The 20,199-nt window shown below is 34.5% G+C and overlaps 1 protein-coding gene across 7 annotated transcripts in view; it reads left to right on the forward strand.

Moving 5' to 3' along the window:
• Window positions 1–20,199, forward strand: part of TSGA10 (testis specific 10) — a 159,670-nt gene that overhangs the window by 73,271 nt on the left and 66,200 nt on the right. For all 7 annotated transcript variants that reach the window (XM_049651370.1, XM_049651369.1, XM_049651368.1 and 4 more), the window contains one exon: window positions 1,997–2,182. In XM_049651370.1, coding sequence (XP_049507327.1) covers window positions 1,997–2,182 — 186 coding nt within the window. The remainder of the gene's footprint in view (window positions 1–1,996; window positions 2,183–20,199) is intronic.

Genomic DNA, 20,199 nt, shown 5'->3' on the forward strand with positions numbered 1-20,199 from the left:
ATCCTCTTTCTCTGCATCCTCATCAGCATCTGTTGTTTCCTAAGTTGTTAATTTTAGCCATTCTGAAAGGTGTGAGGTGGTATCTCATTGTGGTTTTGATTTCTGTTGCCTATCTTGGGCTCCACACTGCTCTGGTTGCTTTGAGTAGATACAAAAAAAGGGAAAATATGGTTTCTGGTTGACCAGAGGGAGGTGCACCAGGTATTTGGTGACCAGGAGTGACACATTCATGCCAGTCCCTTTTTACTGCTTGAACCTTGAACCATGTGTTACCTGGGAGTCACAAAACTACATTTAATATAAGAAATGGTTCGTATTTTAGAAAACTTAATATAGTATAAAAAAATGATTTCTATCTTCAAGGAACTCAGAGTGTTACTGGGGAGACTGGACATCCACATCTAACAACATAAAACTCTCAGGCAGTGTTAAGAGAATGGCATAAGACAGTGAGTGCCACAGAAAGTTAAAGAGGGTGAAGAGTGATGGGGGTAGAATTCAGTTTATACATACTGTACCGTGTGTTTCCCAGGTACATACTAAGTGCAAAGCTGTTGTTTTTAGTACAATAATGGAAAAACACATCAGATTCCTACAGGCACATTGAGAATATCCAAATCTTGAAAGTCAGTGCAGTAGTTGAGCATGTTAACAAACTTGACAAGATTCTATATTAGTTATAGGTAACCAAACCACAAGGTGGCGATATTAACTGAATTTTAACCATCTCATGGTTAATCATATTTGTGAAAACTTAAATCTGATTTGAAAGCTTTCTTAGGGTGAGATATCATTTATTGCAATGTGATCATTTTATGGTTCTGATAGAAATTCACTGGTTATTAACAGGTATTAATGAGAGAGAGGTCTGGTACCTTTTTAATAATAACCAAAATTATAAATGACTTTGTAAGAATGAGTTAGCCAAACCATATTACTAAAACATGTTTTTAAAAATAGCCTCATAATGATTACTCAATATAGTATACTATTTGTGTATTTGTGGAGTTATTATATTCCTTATAAATAAGATCCCACTTTTTAGTCAGTCTCTCATGATAGAACTTTTAAGGTTTTAAACATGTGGTTTGGGGCACCTGGATGGCTCAGTCAATTGAGCGTCCAACTCTTGATATCAGCTGGGGTTGTGATATAGCAGTTTATGGGTTCAGGCCCTGCATTGGACTCCGCACTTATAATGCAGAGCCTGCTTGGGATTCTCTCTCTCTCCCTCTCTTTCTGCCTCTCGCTTGTGTGGACGTGTACTCTCTGTCTCTCTCAAAATAAATAAACCTACAAAAATTAAAAAGTTTTAAAAATGTGGTTCCATATTGTATGCCCAATATGACTGTATATTTATGAGTAGTGTTTGTTGGCATAGGTTTGTTGTTTTATTTCTTAGAAATTTTAGGTAAGTTACTAGAACAGTAAGCAAAAGTAAATCATAAATCATAGAACAGTCCATGATAGAGAAAATTAAGACTGAGGTTATGAGTGAAAGGCAGGAACTAGACAGGTGATGTGCCAAATCAACAGAATTATCAGAGATTTATGCTTGAAATTTGTAATTAGTCAGAAGTTCTGTAGCCAGTACAATCTAGAAAAGCAGTCAGGAACAAAGGAATGCACAAGTATAGAAGGTTGGCCAAGGCAGAAACTCAAAAACCAGAGTAGCAAATAGTCACTAAACGGATATATAGGGAGAGGAGGCAATGAAGGATTTTGTTTGAACAAAAGCAAATATAGGAACCAACTTGACTTTACTAGATGGGTGAGTGTGACTCAGGAGGCAGGGCAGATCCTGGTCCCACTCCCTTTTGTTGATTACAGGATGACCAATTTTCTAAATGGAGAATATAGATACGATTTCTTGAGATTATGTTACAAATGGTTCTGTAGCAAATAAATTTCCCGTGACCTGGCAAATAATGTTTACTTTATATTGTATGTTGACCATTTTACATCTTTTAAAGTAAGTCCTAAAATTGCTTTTTAGGAATCTGAGAACCGGCAAATTATGGACCAACTCCGAAAAGCCAATGAAGATGCTGAAAACTGGGAAAATAAGGCCCGTCAAGCAGAGGCAGATAACAATACCCTCAAATTAGAACTTATTACTGCTGAGGCAGAAGGTAACAGATTAAAAGAAAAAGTAGATTCTCTCAACAGAGAGGTCGAGCAGGTAAGTTTGGGAAAATGTATTTGTGGGACATTCTACATCATTTTGAAAGAGTTTTGTTTGGCATTCCATAAATTAAATATATAAACAAACACTTAAATTATTTAAATATATTATGAATTGTAGCCTAATTGTTCTCCAATACCCACTCTGGTTTTGCTCTAATCTATTATCTACCCTACAACTAGAATAATCTTTAGCATTTTTAAAAGTTAGGAACTATTTCAAACATACCAAAAAAGTGCAAAAAAAAGTAATGTAAGTAAAACACATACACACATCTCACTGGTTGAAGGATACTAATATTTTCCACTGTTGCTTCAAGTTTCTCTTTATGTAAAGAAACAAAATATTACAGATAGAACTCATCCTTTTCCCTCTTGCCTCCCTAATGACTGGTGTGAATAACTTTCATGTCAGTTGTATAACTCTTTTGCATATGTTTATGCTTCTTCTATGTATCTATCACCCACAAATGATATATAATGTTGTTTTGTGTGCTTTAGGTTCTTAAGTGATACTCTAGATATCCATTTGTAATTTGCCTTTTTTGCTCAATATTATAATTTTGAAATTTATCTATGTGATACACAAAGTATAGATCTAAACAGTTGCATCTTATAGTCATTGTGTAAATATTAAAATTCGTTCCCATATTAAAGGAAATTTAATTGTCTTCACTTTTTCTTTAATAAAATGCTGCAACAAACATTCTTTTATGTTTCTCCTCGGGTATATATTTCTCTGGGTTTATGACTAGAAGTGGAATAACAGGGCAGGTTTAACTCTTCGAAGTATTGTATTGCTCTCTAAAGTTTTACCATTTCATCAGAAATCATGGAGTTGGTATTTTCTCAAGTACTAAGCAATACTTGATATTATCAAACTTTAAAATGTTTTCTATACTTTTTGTTTTCTGTTTCCTTGATTACAAGTGAAATTGAGAATTTTTTCTTATTTCTTGGCCATTCAGAATTCCTCCTCTATAAATTTTCTCTTGAATGAATTTTTGTAAACTTTGCTCATTTTTCTATTGGGTTATTTATCTTTTTCATATTGACTTATCAGGATTATCTATATACTCTTGGTAATAATCCTTTGAAAGATATTATAGCCGGGATGCCTGGGTGGCTCAGTTAAGTGTCTGACTCTTGATTTCGGCTCAGGTCATGATCTCATGGTTTGAGTTCAAGCCCCAAATAGGGTTCTGTGCTGACATTGTGGAGCCTGCTTGGGATTCTCTCTCTCTCTCTCTCTCTCTCTCTCTCTCTCTCTCTGCCCCTCCCCTGCTTGTGCACACACACACATACTCTCTCTTTCTCACTCTCAAAAATAAATAAATAAACTTAAAAAAATTTAAAGGTGGTATAGTTATCCTCTTTTGCTGTTACTTGTCTTTTCATTGTGCTTGGAATATAAACAGAAGTTTTAAATTCTGATGCTGTCAGAATTATTGTCAATCTCTCCCAAATATGGTTTATGTTTATATGTCTTCTTTAAGAAATCCTTTACTATTCCAAGAATAGAAAGATATTTTCTTATATTTTCTTTTAAAGGTTCTTCTAAAATTCTAAAAGTATGTGGAATTTTGCCCTTTACATTTAGATATTTAATCCACTTGAGGTTGAATTGTGTGTGGTTTGACATAGAGATGTAATTTTTTTATTTTTGTAGATGGATATCCCCATTCTTTATTCACTGAATTATAAGTCTACTTTGTCATAAAAATAAATTTCCATTTGTTCTGCTCCATTTATAACTTTATCTGTTTGCCAACAATAAACTCTTGAAACTTCTATAGTTTTATGTTAAGTCTTGATATCTGGGATTAATGTTCCCCCAAATTATTTTGGCTATCCTTTGTCCTTATTAAACTCTTTCAAATACATTATAAAATAAATATATCAAATTCCATAATTTAACATCTTTCTTCTTTTGTATGAATTTAAGACTAGAAATTTCTTTCTAAATATTTGTTTGGCTGCATCCTACAAGTTTTGAGGTAATGCTTTTATTGCCATTCACTTAAAAGTATCACCTAGTTCAATAATGATTTATTTTAATAACGATTTATTTTTGATCACTGAAGTTATTTATTTTTTTCAAAAATTTTAACTACTTTATTTTCTTTTTTTAAGTTTTTATTTAAATTCCAGTTAGTTAGCATATAGTGTAATATTAGTTTCAGGTGTACAATATAGTGATTCAAAACTTTCATACAACACTTAGTGCTTATCACAAATGCCCTCCTTAATCCCCATCCTCTATTTCCCCGAGTCCCCCACCAACCTCCCCTCTGGTAACCATCAGTTTGTTCTCTATAGTCAAGAATCTGTTTCTTGGTTTGCCTCCCTCTCTCTTTTTTTCCCTCTTGCTTATTTATTTTGTTTCTTAAATTCCACATGAGTGAAATCATATGGTATTTGTCTCTCTGACTGACTTATTTCACTTAGCGTAATACTCTCTAGCTCCTTCCATGTTGTTGCAAATGGCAAGATGTCATTCTTTTTGATGGCTGAGTAATATTTCATTGTATAAGTATACCACATCTTCTTTTATCCATTCATCAGCTGATGGACATGTGAGCTGTTTCCATAATTTGGCTGTTGTAGTTAATGCTGCTATAAACACTGGGGTACATGTATCCCTTTGAATTAGTATTTTGTATTCTTTGGGTGAATACCTAGTAATGCAATTGCTGGATCATAGGGTAGTTCTTTTTTTAACTTTTTGAGGAACATCCGTATGTTTTTCAGAGTAGCTACACCAGTTTGCATTCCCACCAACAGTGCAGGAGGGGTTCCCCTTTCTCCACATCCTCGCCAACATCTACTGTTTCTTGTGTTTTTGATTTTAGCCCTTCTGACAGGAGTGAGGTAATATTTCATTGTAGTCTTGATTGGTATTCTCTGATGATGAGTGATGTTGAGCATTGTTTCACGTGTCTGCTGCCCATCTGGATGTCTTCTTTGGAAAAGTATCTATTCGTGTCTTCTGTCCATTTTTAATTGGATTATTCATATTTTGGGTGTTGAGTTTGATAAGTTCTTTATAGATTTTGGATACTAACCCTGTATCATTCCTCATTTCTCATTTGCAAATATCTTCTCCCATCCCGTAGGTTACCTTTTAGTTTTGTTGATTGTTTCCTTTGCTGTGCAGAAGCTTTTTATTTTGATGAAATCCCAATAATTTATTTTTGCTTTTGTTTCCCTTGCCTCAGGAGACATATCTAGAAAGAAGTTGCTACAGCTGTTGTCAGAGAGGTTACTCTCTGTGTACTCCTCTAGGATTTTGATGTTTTGGGGTCTCAAAATTAGGTCTTTAATCCACTTTGAATTTAGTTTTGTGTTTGGTGTAAGAGATTGGCCCAGTTTCATTCGTTTGCATGTTGCTCTCCAGTTTTCCCAACACCATTTGTTGAAGAGACTGCCTTTTTCCCATTGGACATTCTTTCCTGCTTTGTTGAAGATTAATTGACCATATAGCTGTGGGTTTATTTCTGGGTTTTCTATTCTGTTCCATTGATCTATGTGTCTATTTTTGGGCCAGTACCATACTGTTTTGATCACTACAGCTTTGTAGTGTAATTTAAAATTTGGAATTGTGATACCTCCAGCTTTGCTTTTCTTTTTCAAGGTTGTTTTGGCTATTCAAGGTCTTTTGTGGTTCCATACAAATTTTAGGAATGTTTGTTCTCGGTCTGTGAAAAATGCGATTGGTATATTGATAGGAATTGCCTTTAATTTGTAGCTTACTTCGGGTAGTAGAGACATTTTAACAATATTTGTTCTTTCAATCCATGAACATGGAATGTCTTTCCATTTCTTTGTTCTTCAGTTTTTTTCATCAGTGTTTTATAGTTTTCAGAGTACAGGTCTTTCACCTCTTTGATTAGGTTTATTCCTAGGTTCCTTATGGTTTTTGGTGCAATTGCCAATGGGATTGATTCCTTAATTTCTTTTTCTGCTGCTTCATTATTGGTGTATAGAAAGGCAACAGATTTCTGTATGTTAATTTTGTATCCTTTACTGAACTTTTGCAACTTTACTGCATTTGTGTATCATTTCTAGCAGTTTTTGGCGGAGGCTTTTGGATTTTCTATATAGAGTATCATCTCATCTGAAAATAGTGAAACTTTTACATTCTCCTTGCCAATTTGGATGCCTTTTATTTCTTTTTGTTGTCTGATTGCTGTGTCTAGGACTTCCAGTACTAGTGGTACTAGTGGTGGTACAGTGGTGAGGGTGGACATCCTTGTCTTGTTCCTGACTCTAGAGGAAAAGCTCTCAGCTTTTCCCCACTGATGATGATGATACTATCTGTGGGTTTTTCATATATGGCCTTTATTATGTTGAGGTATGTTCCCCCAAACCTATTTTGTTGAGGGTTTTTATCATGAATAGATGTACTTTGTCAAATGTGTTTTCTGTTGAAATGATTGTATGGTTCTTATGCTTTCTTTTATCAATGTGGTGTATCACATTGTTTGATTTATGAATATTGAACTACCCTTGCAACCCAGGAATAAATCCCACTTGATTGTGGTGAATGATTTTTTTAATGTGTTATTGGATTCAGTTTTGCTAGTTTTTATTGAGAATTTTTACATTTTTGCATCCATGTTCATCAGGGGTATTAGCCTGTAGTTTTCTTTTTAGTGAAGCCTTTATCTACTTTTGGTATCAGGGTAATGCTGGCCTCATAGAATGAATTTGGAAGTTTTCCTTTCTTTTCTATTTTTTGGAATTGTTTGAGAAGAATAGGTATTAACTCTTCTTTAAATGTTTGGTAGAATTTGCCTGTGAAGCCATCTGGCTCTGGACTTTTGTTTGTTGGGAGTGGGTTTTTAAGTTTTTTTTTTTTTTTTTTTCCTTCCTTTTTCAGTTTTGGTGGTTTATATGTTTCTAGGAATTTATCTATTTCATCCAGGTTGTCCTTTGTTTGCATATAGTTTTTCATGGTATTCTCTTGTAATTGTTTGCATTTCTTTTTTTTTTTTTGGTTGTTATTTCTCCTCTCTCATTCTTGATTTTATTTATTTGGATCCTTTCTCTTTTGTTTTTGATAAGTCTGGCTAGAAGTTTATCAATTTTATGAATTTTTTTAAAGAACCAGCTCCTAGTTTCATTGATCTGTTCTATTGTTTTTTTAATTTCTATATCATTTATCTCTGTTCTAATCTTTATTATTTCCTTCATTCTGCTGGGATAGGCTTCATTTGTTCTTTTTCTAGCTCCTTTAGGTGTAAGGTTAGAATTGTATATTTGAGATTTTTCTTGCTTCGTGAGGTAGGCCGTATTTCTATATACTTCCCTCTTAGGACCACTTTTGCTGCTTCCCCAAGGTTTTTGACCATTGTGTTTTCATTTTCATTTGTTTCCAGGTATTTTTAAATTTCTTCTTTGATTTCGTGGTTGACCCATTCATTATTTAGTAGCGTGTTATCTAACCTCCATGTATTTGTGGTCTTTTGAACTTTTTCTTGTGGTTGACTTCTAGATTCATAGCATTATGGTCAGAAAAGGTGCATGATATGATTTCAATGTTTTTGTACTTGTTGGGGCCTGTTTTGTGACCTAAAATGTGATCTATTCTGGAGAATGTTCCATGTGCACTTGAAACAAATGAATATTCTGCTGTTTTAGGATGGAATATTCTGAATATATGTTAAGTCCATCTGGTCCAGTGTGTCATTCAAAGTCATTGTTTTCTTGTTTATTTTCTGTTTAGATGATCTGTCCATTGATACAGGTGGGGTGTTAAAGTCCCCTACTATTATTATGTTATTATCAATGAGTTCTTTTATGTTTGTTATTAATTGTTTTATATATTGGGTGCTCTCATGTTGAGTGTAAAAATTTTTACAATTGTTATATCTTCTTCTTGGATTGTCCCCTTTATGATTATATAATGCCCTTCTTTGTCTCTGTTATAGTCTTTGTTTTAAAGTGTAGTTGTCTGATATATGCATTACACTCTGGCTTTCCTTTGACATTGGTTTGCATGATAAATGTTTCTCCATCCCCTCACTTTCAATCTGCAAGTGTCTTTAGGTCTAAAATGAGTCTTTTATAAGCAGCATATAGATGGATCTTGATTTTTCATTCATTCTGATATTCTGTGCCTTTTGATTGGGGTGTTTGGTCTGTTTATATCCAAAGTAATTATGATCACTGAAGCTATTTTTAAAATTTCCAATGCACAGGGGACTTGATATTATTATTCTATTTTTTATATCTAGTTTTGTTGTATATTATGATGAAATAATATGGCTTATATGATATTAACTTATTGATATCTGTTAAGGCTTGCTTAGTGGCAGGGTACACAATATTTGATAATACTCCAAATGAGCTTGAAAAGCAGGTGTATTCACTTATTTTGGGGGGCATATGTATGTTATATGTTTTTATATATAGCGTATTTATATATACATGTGATTAGGCTTGTTAACAGTGTCATTCAGTTCTTAAAAACCCTTACCAAATTTGTATTTTTGATTTTTAGTTACTGAAAGAAATGTCTTAAGATCCTCCTCTATAATTGTGGATTTGTCTATTTTTCTGTGAATGATTTTCTCAGTTTTTGCCGTATTTTTAAGGCTGCTATTAGTTCAGCATTTTATATATTTATGATGAAAATATAAATGTGTAATGAGTCACCTGAATAACTCTCTACTTAAACTAATTTTTAACCATCTATACTGAAATGTAACTTACATACAATAAAAAATTCTCATTATGATCAGATGAGTTTTGACAAATGAATATGTTTTCACAGTCATCTGTATAATCATGTTATAGTATAGAACATTCCGTCACCTTCCTAACATTCCTTCAAGTCCTTTTGCAGTCAATCCATCCCAATCCCTAAGCAATTACTGGTTTTCTTTCTGTCACTATAGATAAGATTTGCTTTCTCTAAAATTTTATACAAATGGAATCAGACAGTAAGTATTCATTTGTGTCTTAACTTGTCTCACTCACAAGTGTTGCATGTTAGTTCATTCATTAGTTCATATTGTTGAATAGTATTCCATTGCATAGCCAAATCACAATCTGTTTATTCACCTATTAATGGACATTTAATGTGTGCATTAGTCTGCTAACTCTGGTGAAATAAAATACTGCAGATTGGGTGGCTTAAACAGTATAAATTTATGTTCTCTCAGTTCTGGAGTTTGGCAGTCCAAGATCAAGGTGATGGCAGTTTAAGTTTCTTCTGAGGCCTCTTAACTTGGTCTGCAGATTGGCCACCTTATTACTATGTCCTCACAAGGCCTTTCTTTTGTGCATGTGCATCCCTGGTGATTCTTCTTGTAGGGGCACAGTCATATTTGATTAAATCCCCATTCTTATGGTCTCGTTTAGCCTTAATCACCTTCATAAAGGCCCTGTCTCCAAGTACAGTCATCCTGGGGTGTTAGGGCTTCAACATATGCATTTTAAGGGGACACAATTTAGTTTATAACAGATTGTTTCTAGTTTTTGGCCATTATGAATAAACGGCTATGAACATCATGCGCAAGTCTTTGTGCATAAATTTTCACTTTTTCTAGGGTAAAAAACTAGCAGCAGAATTGCTGGATCATATAAGTAGGCTTAACTTTGTAAGAAACTGACAAACTATTTTGCAAACTGGTTGTATCACTTTACTCTCCCATTTGCATTGAATGAGAGTTCCAGTGGTTCTCCATTTTTCCTGACACATGTATTGTCACATTGTAGTTTTAGTTTGCATTTCCTTTTTAACTAATAATGTAGTGCAGCTTTCCACATTCCTAATGATCATGAAAATATCTTTTGCGAAGTCTCTGTTCAAATCTGTTGCCCATCTTTTTATTATGATTCCTGTTACTAAGTTGTAAGAATTTTTTGGAACACTCTAGATGTTTCTTTGTCAGATATGTATACTTTTAAATATTTTCTCCTAGTCATTGGCTTGCATTTTTAAGTCTTTTGAAGAGCAGAGGTTTTAAATTTTTGGTCAAGTCCAGTTTATCAGTTTTTTTTTCCCTACTTGGTATTTCTGTGTCCTATCTCATAAATCTTTGCATACAACAAGATGCATCGGCTTTCTTCTTTTCTTCTTCCAGAAATCTTACACTTTTGTATTGTAGTCTATGATACATTTTGAATTAATAGTTATGTGTGATGTAAGATAATGATCAAGGTTTATTTTTTTCCCCACATGATTTGAAGTTGTCCAGTGCTATTTGTTGAAAAGATGATATTTCACCACTGAGTTATCTAAGAACTTTTAGCAAAAATAAAATAATCCTGTGTGTATGGATCTATTTCTTTTTTTTCTTTTTTTGGTATGGATCTATTTCTGAACTCTTCTGTCCATGGATATATATGTCTATTCTTAGCCAGTGTCATAGTAAGCCAGTATCATATAAAGCTTCATTAATTAATATAGCCTTACAGAAAGTCTTCAAATGAATTAGTGTGAATCCTCTAAATGTGTTCTTTCTGAGAAGGTCTGCTGTTATGGGGCCTCTTCATTTCCATATAAATTTTAGAATGAGTTATTTTCTACAGAAAAAAACTTATATGGAGTTTGATAGCATGGTATTGAATGTACAGATCAATATGCAGCAAGTTGAAGATCTTAACAATAATGAATCTTTGGGGACATAAATATAGTCTATCCACATGTTTTATACTTTTTAGTGTATAGATATTATATACATATATTGTTATTATCCTTATCTCATGGGTTTTTAAAACGCCATTGAAAATGATATTTCATTCCTAAATTTTGTATTGCAGTTTTTGATAGTCTATACACAGAAATAAGGTAGAATTTTGTTATCTTTTATTCTGTAATATTGCTTAAACTCAATTTTTTTAGTTCTAGTAGGGTTTTTTTTTTTTTTTTGGTAGCTTTTAAAGGATTTTCTACATAATACAGTCACGTCCTTTGCATATAAAGATAGTTTTACTTCTTTTTTTCCAATCTGAATGCCTTTCTTTTCTGTCTGGTATTGAACAAAGTGATGAGAGTGGACATCTTTGCCTCATTTGTCATCTTAAGGAAAAAGGATTCAGTATTTCTTTTTTGACTATGATATTAGCTGCATGTTTTTGTAGAAACATTTTATCAGGTTGAAGACCTTCTCTTCTAAGTTTACTTAGAATTTTTATCATGAATGGGTATAGAATTTCATCAAATGCCTTTTCTGCAAATATTGAGTGGTCATATCATTTTTATTTTTATATTTTTGGTTTGTTAAAATGGCTAATACATTGATTTTTTTAGTTTTAATTTTAATTTTTTTCTTACCTTATTTATTTTTTAAAATATGAAATTTATTGTCAAATTGGTTTCCATACAACACCCAGTGCTCATCCCAACAGGTGCCCTCCTCAATGCCCATCACCCACTTTCCCCTCCCTCCCACCTCCCATCAACCCTCAGTTCTCAGTTTTTAAGAGTCTCTTATGTTTTGGCTCCCTCCCTCCCTAACCTTTTTCTTTTTTTCCTTCCCCTCCCCCATGGTCTTCTGTTAAGTTTCTCAGGATCCACATAAGAGTGAAAACATATGGTATCTGTCTTCCTCTCTATGACTTATTTCACTTAGCATAACACTCTCCAGTTCCATCCACATTGCTACAAAAGGCCATATTTCATTCTTTCTGATTGCCACGTAGTATTCCATTCTGTATATGAACCACAATTTCTTTATCCATTCATCAGTTGATGGACATTGAGGATCTTTCCATAATTTGGCTATTGTTGAAAGTGCTGCTGTAAACATTGGGGTACAAGTGCCCCTATGTATCAGCACTCCTGTATCCCTTGGGTAAATTCCTAGAAGTGCTATTGCTGGGTCTTAGGGTAGATCTATTTTTAATTTTTTGAGGAACCTCCACACTGTTTTCCAGAGCGGCTGCACCAGTATGCATTCCCACCAACAGTGCAAGAGGGTTTCCATTTCTCCACATCCTCTCCATCATCTATAGTCTCCTGATTTGTTCATATTAGCCACTCTGACTGGCGTGAGGTGGTATCTGAGTGTGGTTTTGATTTGTATTTCCCTGATGAGGAGCGACGTTGAGCATCTTTTCATGTGCCTGTTGGCCATCTGGATGTCTTCTTTTGAGAAGTGTCTATTCATGTTTTTTGCCCATGTCTTCACTGGATTATTTGTTTTTCAGGTGTGGAGTTTGGTGAGCTCTTTATAGATTTTGGATACTAGGCCTTTGTCTGATATGTCATTTGCAAATATCTTTTCCCATTCCGTTGGTTGCCTTTTAGTTTTGTTGATTGTTTCTTTTGCAGTGCAGAAGCTTTTTATCTTCATGAGGTCCCAATAGTTCATTTTCGCTTTTAATTCCCTTGCGTTTGGAAATGTGTCAAGTAAGAAATTGCTAAGAAATTCCTGCGGCTGAGGTCAGAGAGGTTTTTTTCCTGCTTTCTCCTCTAGGATTTTGGTGGTTTCCTGTCTCACATTCAGGTCCTTTATCCATTTTGAGTTTATTTTTGTGAATGATGTAAGAAAGTGGTCTAGTTTCATCCTTCTGCATGTTGCTGTCCAGTTCTCCCAGCACCATTTGTTAAAGAGACTTTTTTCCATTGGATGTTCTTTCCTGCTTTGTCAAAGATTAGTTGGCCATACATTTGTGGGTCTAGTTCTGGGGTTTCTATTCTATTCTATTGGTCTATGTGTCTGTTTTTGTGCCAATACCATGCTGTCTTGATGATTACAGCTTTGTAGTAGAGGCTAAAGTCTGGGATTGTGATGCCTCCTGTTTTGGTCTTCTTCAAAATTACTTTGGCTATTCAGGATCTTCTGTGGTTCCATACAAATTTTAGAATTGCTTGTTCTATCTTTGAGAAGAATGCTCGTGCAATTTTGATTGGGATTGCATTGAATGCGTAGATTGCTTTGGGTAGTGTTGACATTTTAATAATATTTATTCTTCCAATCCATGAGCATGGAATGTTTTTCCATTTCTTTATGTCTTCTTCAATTTCCTTCATAAGATTTCTATAGTTTTCAGCATATAGATCTTTTACATCTTTGGTTAGGTTTATTCCTAGGTATTCTATGCTTCTTGTGCAATTGTGAATGGGATCAGTTTCTTTATTTGTCTTTCTGTTGCTTCATTATTAGTGTATAAGAATGCAACTGATTTCTGTACATTAATTTTGTATCCTGCGACTTTGCTGAATTCATGTATCAGTTCTAACAGACTTTTGGTGGAGTCTGTTGGGTTTTCCGTGTATAATATCATGTCATCTGCAAAAAGTGAAAGCTTGACTTCATCTTTGCCAGTTTTGATGCCTTTGATTTCCTTTTGTTGTCTGATTGCTGATGCTAGCACTTCCAACACTATGTTAAATAACAGCGGTGAGAGTGGACATCCCTGCCGTGTTCCTGATCTCAGGGGGAAAGCTCTCAGTTTTTCCCCATTGAGGATGATGTTAGCTGTGGGGTTTTCATAAATGGCTTTTATGATGTTTAAGTATGTTCCTTCTATCCCGACTTTCTCAAGGGTTTTTATTAAGAAAGGATGCTGAATTTTGTCAAGTGCTTTTTCTGCATCGATTGACAGGATCCTAAGGTTCTTATCTTTTCTTTTATTAATGTGATGTATCACATTGATTGATTTGCGAATGTTGAACCAGCCCTGCATCCCAAGAATGAATCCCACTTGATCATAGTGAATAATTCTTTTTATATGCTGTTGAATTCGATTTGCTAGTATCTTATTGAGAATTTTTGCATCCATATTCATCAGGGATATTGGCTTGTAGTTCTCTTTTTTTGCTGGTCTCTGTCTGGTTTAGGAATCTAAGTGATGCTGGCTTCATAGAATGAGTCTGGAAATTTTCCTTCCCTTTCTGTTTTTTGGAACAGCTTGAGAAGGATAGGTATTATCTCTGCTTTAAATGTCTGGTAGAATTCCCCTGGGAAGCCATCTGGTCCTGGACTCTTATTTGTTGGGGGATTTTTGTTAACTGATTCAATTTCTTCACTGGTTATGGATCTGTTCAAGTTTCTGTTTCTTTCTTTTTGAGTTTTGGAAGTGGGTGGGTGCTTAGGAATTTGTCCATTTCTTCCAGGTTGTCCAGTGTTGGCATATAATTTTTTATAGTATTCCATGATAATTGCTTGTATTTGTGAGGGATTGGTTGTAATAATTCCATTTTCATTCATGATTTTATCTATTTGGGTCATCTCCCTTTTCTTTTTGAGAAGCCTGGCTAGAGGTTTATCAATTTTGTTTATTTTTTCAAAAAACCAACTCTTGGTTTCGTTGACCTGCTCTACAGTGTTATTAGATTCTATATTGTTTATTTCTGCTCTGATCTTTATTATTTCTCTTCTTCTGCTGGGTTTGGGGTGTCTTTACTGTTCTGCTTCTATTTCCTTAGGTATGCTGTTAGATTTTGTATTTGGGATTTTTCTTGTTTCTGGAGATAGGCCTGGATTGCAATGTATTTTCCTCTCAGGACTGCCTTCGCTGCATCCCAAAGCATTTGGATTGTTGTATTTTCATTTTCGTTTGTTTCCATATATTCTTTAATTTCTTCTGTAATTGCTTGGTTGACCCATTCATTCTTTAGTAGGATGTTCTTTAACCTCCATGCTCTTTGGTTTTCCAGACTTTTTCCTGTGGTTGATTTCAAGTTTCATAGCATTGTGGTCTGAAAGTATGCATGGTATGATCTCAATTCTTGTATACTTATGAAGGGCTGTTTTGTGACTCAGTATGTGATCTCTCTTGGAGAATGTTCCATGTGCACTTGAGAAGAAAGTATATTCTGTTGCTTTGGGATGCAGAGTTCTAAATGTATCTGTCAAGTCCATCTGGTCCAATGTATCATTCAGGGCCCTTGTTTGTTTATTGATCCTGTGTCTAGATGATCAATCCATTGTTGTAATTGGAGGATAAAGTCCCCTGCAATTACCACATTCTTATCAATAAGGTTGCTATGTTTGTGATTAATTGTTTTATATATTTGGGGGCTTCCGTATTCGGTGCATAGACATTTATAATTGTTAGCTCCTCCTGATGGATAGACCCTGTAATTATTATATAATGCCCTTCCTCATCTCTTGTTACAGCCTTTAATTTAAAGTCTAGTTTGTCCGATAGAAGTATGGCTACTCCAGCTTTCTTTTGACTTCCAGTGGCATGATAAATAGTTCTCCACCCCCACAGTTTCAATCTGAAGGTGTCCTCAGGTCTAAAATGAGTCTCTTGTAGACAGCAAATAGATGGGTCTTTTTTTTTTTTATCCACTCTGATACCCTATGTCTTTTGGTTGGAACATTTAGTCCATTTACATTCAGCATTATCATAGAAAGATATGGGTTTAGAGTCATTGTGATGTCTGTAGGTTTCATGCTTATAGTGATGTCTCTGGTACTTTGTGGTCCTTGGAACATTTCAGTCACGGAATCCCCCTTAGGATCTCTTGTAGGTCTGGTTTAGTGGTGATGAATTCCTTCAGTTTTTGTTAGTTTGGGAAGACCTTTATCTCTCCTTCTATTCTGAATGATAGACTTGCTGGATAAAGGGTTCTTGGCTGCATATTTTTTCTGTTCATCACATTGAAGATTTCCTGCCATTCTTTTCTGGCCTGTCAAGTTTCAGTAGATAGATCCATCACTAGTCTTATCAGTCTCCCTTTGTATGTTAGAGTGTGTTTATCCCTAGCTGCTTTCAGAATTTTCTCTTTATCCTTGTATTTTGCCAGTTTCACTATGATATATCACGCAGAAGATCGATTCAAGTTACGTCTGAAGGGAGTTCTCTGTGCCTCTTGGATTTCAATGCCTGTTTCCTTCCCCAGATCAGAGAAGTTCTCAACTATGATTTGTTCAAGTACACCTTCAGCCCCTTTCTCTCTCTCTTCCTCTTCTGCAATCCCTATTATATGGATATTGTTATGCTTGATTGCATCGCTTAGTTCTCAAATTCTCCCCTCATACTCCTGGATTTTTTTCATCTCTCTTTTTCTCAGCTTCCTTTTTTTCCATAATTTTATCTTCTAATTCACCTATTCTCTCCTCTGCCTCTTCAATCCAAGCTGCGGTTGCCTCCATTGTATTTTGCACCTCATTTAGAGCATTTTTTAGCTCCTCATGACTGTTTCTTAGTCCCTTGATCTCTGTAGTAATAGATTCTCTGCTGTCCTCTATACTTTTTTCAAGTCCAGCTTGAAAAAAGTTAATTTTGTGACTATTAGAATAATTTAGAAATTATTCTAAATTTGGTGACAGGAACTCGTTCTCTTTTGAATTTTGGCTCAGGGATCGGAGAGGGAGTTGGCAGTTGGCCAGCACCTGTGTTCCTCCCCCGAGCTGAGCTCTGTCTTGTGGGGCTCAACATCTCTCCCTCCCATGTCCTCTCGCCCTCCTCATTCTCCGGGAGCAGAGCTTTTGACTTTTAACATTCCAGATGTTACGTCCTGCTGGCTGTCAGAACACAGGGAGTCCGGCCCCTCCGCTATTGCAAGCCAGACTTCAGGGGTTCTGCCTTTCCTGGCAGGCTGCCCCTCCACTGCCCCGGCTCCCCCCTGCCAATCCGTGTAGTGCGCACTGCTTCTCCGCCCTTCCTAACTTCTTCTGTGGGCCTCTTGTGTACACTGGGCTCCAGGGAGTCCATTCTGTTAGTCTTCTGGTGGTTTTCTGGGTTATTTAGGCAGATGTGGGTGGAATCTAAGTGATCAGCAGGACACGGTGAGCCCAGCATCCTCCTATGCTGCCATCTTCTCCTTATTGATTGATTTTTAAAAATCAGTCATGGAGGGATGCCTGGCTCTCTCAGTCAGTGGAGCATATGACTCTTAACCTCAGGGTTGTGAGTTCAAGCTCTGTTTTGAGGGTAGAATTTACTCAATAAAAATTAAAAAATTTTAAAAATATATTCCTGTAATAAATCCAGTTGGTCATGATATATTACCCTTTAAAATAAATTATTAGATTGCTAATATTTTAAATAAATTGTTAAGTTATAATATTTTGTTGTATATTTTTGCATCTGTTTCATGAAGATATTGATCTATGATTGTCTTGTAATGTCATTGTCAGATATTGTTAATCTGCTTTATAAATTACTGAGGTATGTTAGCCAGGTTAATGCTGCCTCATAGAATAAATGGATGTGTTCCTTTCTCTATTCTAGTTAGTATATTGTTATTATTTTTTCTTTAACTGTTGGTAGAATTCACAAACGAAACCATATGGGCCAGAAAATGTGGGCAGGGGTAGATTTTCAATTACTTGAAGTTTTAAATTTATTTGGAGCTATTCAGATTTTCTATTTCTTCTTAAATCACTTTTGGCAATTTGTGTTTTTCTAAGATATGTCCATTTCATCAAAGTTGCCAAATTTGTTGTCAAAAAGTTATTTGTAATTTTTAATGGCATCCCTTTTGCATTCTTGGTATTGATAATTCATGACTTTTCTCAATTTTCTTCATCAGTTTACTTGGAAATTTATCATTATGTTAATCTTTTCAAAGTATCAGTATTAATTTCATTGATTTTTACTTATTCTTGGTTTTACATTTCATTGATTTCTTCTCAATATTATTTCTTTCCTTCTACATCATTTAAGTTTAATTTACTCTTATTTAAAAAATATAAACAAATAAAAATAAAAAATTTTTAAGGTGAACACTTAGATGGTTAGTTTTAGGCCATTTTTCTTTAATATAGTTGTTTAGAGTTTTACATTTTTCTCTACACACTGCTTTAGCTGTATCATACTACACATCTTTGTGGGATTTGGTAACAGCTTTTTTGAGATATGATTCACATGTCATACAGTTCATCCATTGGAAGTGTACAATTCAGATGAGTTTAGTATATTCACAGAGTTATGCAGCCTTTTCCACAGTTTTAGAAAATTTTTATCACCTCAAAAATTAGGCTCTGAGCCCCCATTTAGGTCCTTGCTTCATTTTGAGTTAATTTTTTGTACATAGTGTGAAGTGAGGGTCCAACTTCATTCTTTTGCATCTGGCTATCTAGTTGTCTAATCAACATTTGCTCTTGGTACCCTTATTGAAAATAAGTAGATTTTAGGCACATGATTTTATTTCTGTGTTCTTAATTCTATTCCATTGATGTACATGTCTATCCTTATGGCAGTACCCCAGTCTTAATTACCATTGCCTTGTAGTAAGTTTTGAAATGGGAAAGGGTGAGTCTTCCTTGGTTGTTGTTGTTGTTGTTTTCAAGATTGTTTTGGCTATTTTAGGTCTTTTGAGTTTCCATATGAATTTTAGGATCAACTTTGCAATTTCTATAAAGAAGCCACCTGAGGTTCTGATAGGAATTATTTTGAACCTGTAGATAATTTGGGAACTACAGCGATCCTAACATTATTAAGTCTTCTGATCAGTGAACACTGGCTCCAGTTTCATTTATTAAATCTTTAATTTCTTTCAATGATATTTTGTTTTCAGAGTATAAGTTATGCCTTCTTTTGTGAAATTTATTCCTAAGTAGTTTTTTTTTTGGATGCTATTGTAACAGGGTTGTTATTTTCATTTTGGTATTATTCAATGTGAATGCATAAAAACACAATTGATTTTTATACATTCATCTTGTATCCTACAACCTAGCTGAACTTATTCATTCTCATCATTTTTAGTGGATTCTTTGCAATTTTCTATATTCAAGACTGTGTAATTTGCAAAAGATAGTTTTTACTTTGTTTCCAATCTGAATGTTTTTATTTCTTTTTGGTCAGTTGCCTTACCTAGAACTTCTGGAGCAATGCGAATAGAAGTGATAAGAGGAGAGGGACATCCTTGTCTTTTTCCTGACCTTAGGGGGAAAACATTTAGTGTTTCACCATTATTATGCTAGTTGAGGGATTTTTCCTCAAATGCCTTTTCTGTGTCTTTGGAATGATCATGTGGTGCCTGTTTTTTATTTTATAAATACAGTATATTACATTAATTGGCTTTCAGATGTTAAACCAACTTTGTATTCCTGAGTAAATCCCACCTTAGTCATGGTGTATAATTAAGTTTTATGTTGCTGGATTTTGTTTTCTAGTATTTTGTTGAGGATTTTGTGTCTATATTCCTAAGAGATAATGGTCTATAGTTTTCTTTCCTTGTGATTAATGTCTTATCTTTTTTTTTTTTTGGTAACAGAATAATAACTGGCCTGATAAAATGAGTTGGGAAGTGTTTACACTTAAATGCAAATCTAACAAAATGTGTACAAGTTATATATAAGGAAAAGTTATAAATCTTTGATGAAAGAAATCAAAGATCCAAATAAATGGAGAAAGAGTCCATGTTCATGGGTAGAAAGGCTTGTTATTGTTAAGATGTTAGTTTTCCCCAAATTGATGTATAGATTCATTCCATCTCAGCCAGAATTCCAGCATGTAGTTTTGTGGATATTAACAAACTGATTATAAAGTTTATATGGAAAGGCAAAAGATACGAGATAGCAAATTCAATACTGAAGGAGAACACAACCTGACTTAAAGATTTGCTATAGTGCTGCAGTGTTTAAGATGGCACAGGATTGGTAAAAGAATAGACAAATCAATCAATGGAATAGAGACAAATAGATAAATGCAATAGCAGATGGAGGTAGCAGACAACAAAAATTCTATGAGAAAAATCAGATGTCAAATTTGACAGGCAAAATTTCAAAATATCCACTATAAATATGTTTAAAGAATTAAATGAAAAATGTTTAAATAAGTGAAGGAGGATATGATGATAATGTCTCATTAAACAAAGAATATCAATAAACTTATAGAAATTATCTTTAAGAAAGAACAAAATGTACTTTTTAATTTCCTCCTTAACTTCTTGTTTAACCCATTCATTGTTTAGTTGGATGTTTTTTAGTCTCCAACTATTTGCTATCTTCCACATTTTTTCTTGTGGTTGATTTCAAGTTTCATAGCATTGTGGACTGAAAATATGCACAGTATGATCTCGATCTTTTTGTACTTGTTGAGGGCTGATTTGTGTCCGAGAATGTGATCTATTCTGAGGAATGTTCCATGTGCACTGGA

This window comes from Panthera uncia, assembly GCF_023721935.1.
Source record: "Panthera uncia isolate 11264 chromosome A3 unlocalized genomic scaffold, Puncia_PCG_1.0 HiC_scaffold_11, whole genome shotgun sequence".
Taxonomy (NCBI): domain Eukaryota; kingdom Metazoa; phylum Chordata; class Mammalia; order Carnivora; family Felidae; genus Panthera; species Panthera uncia.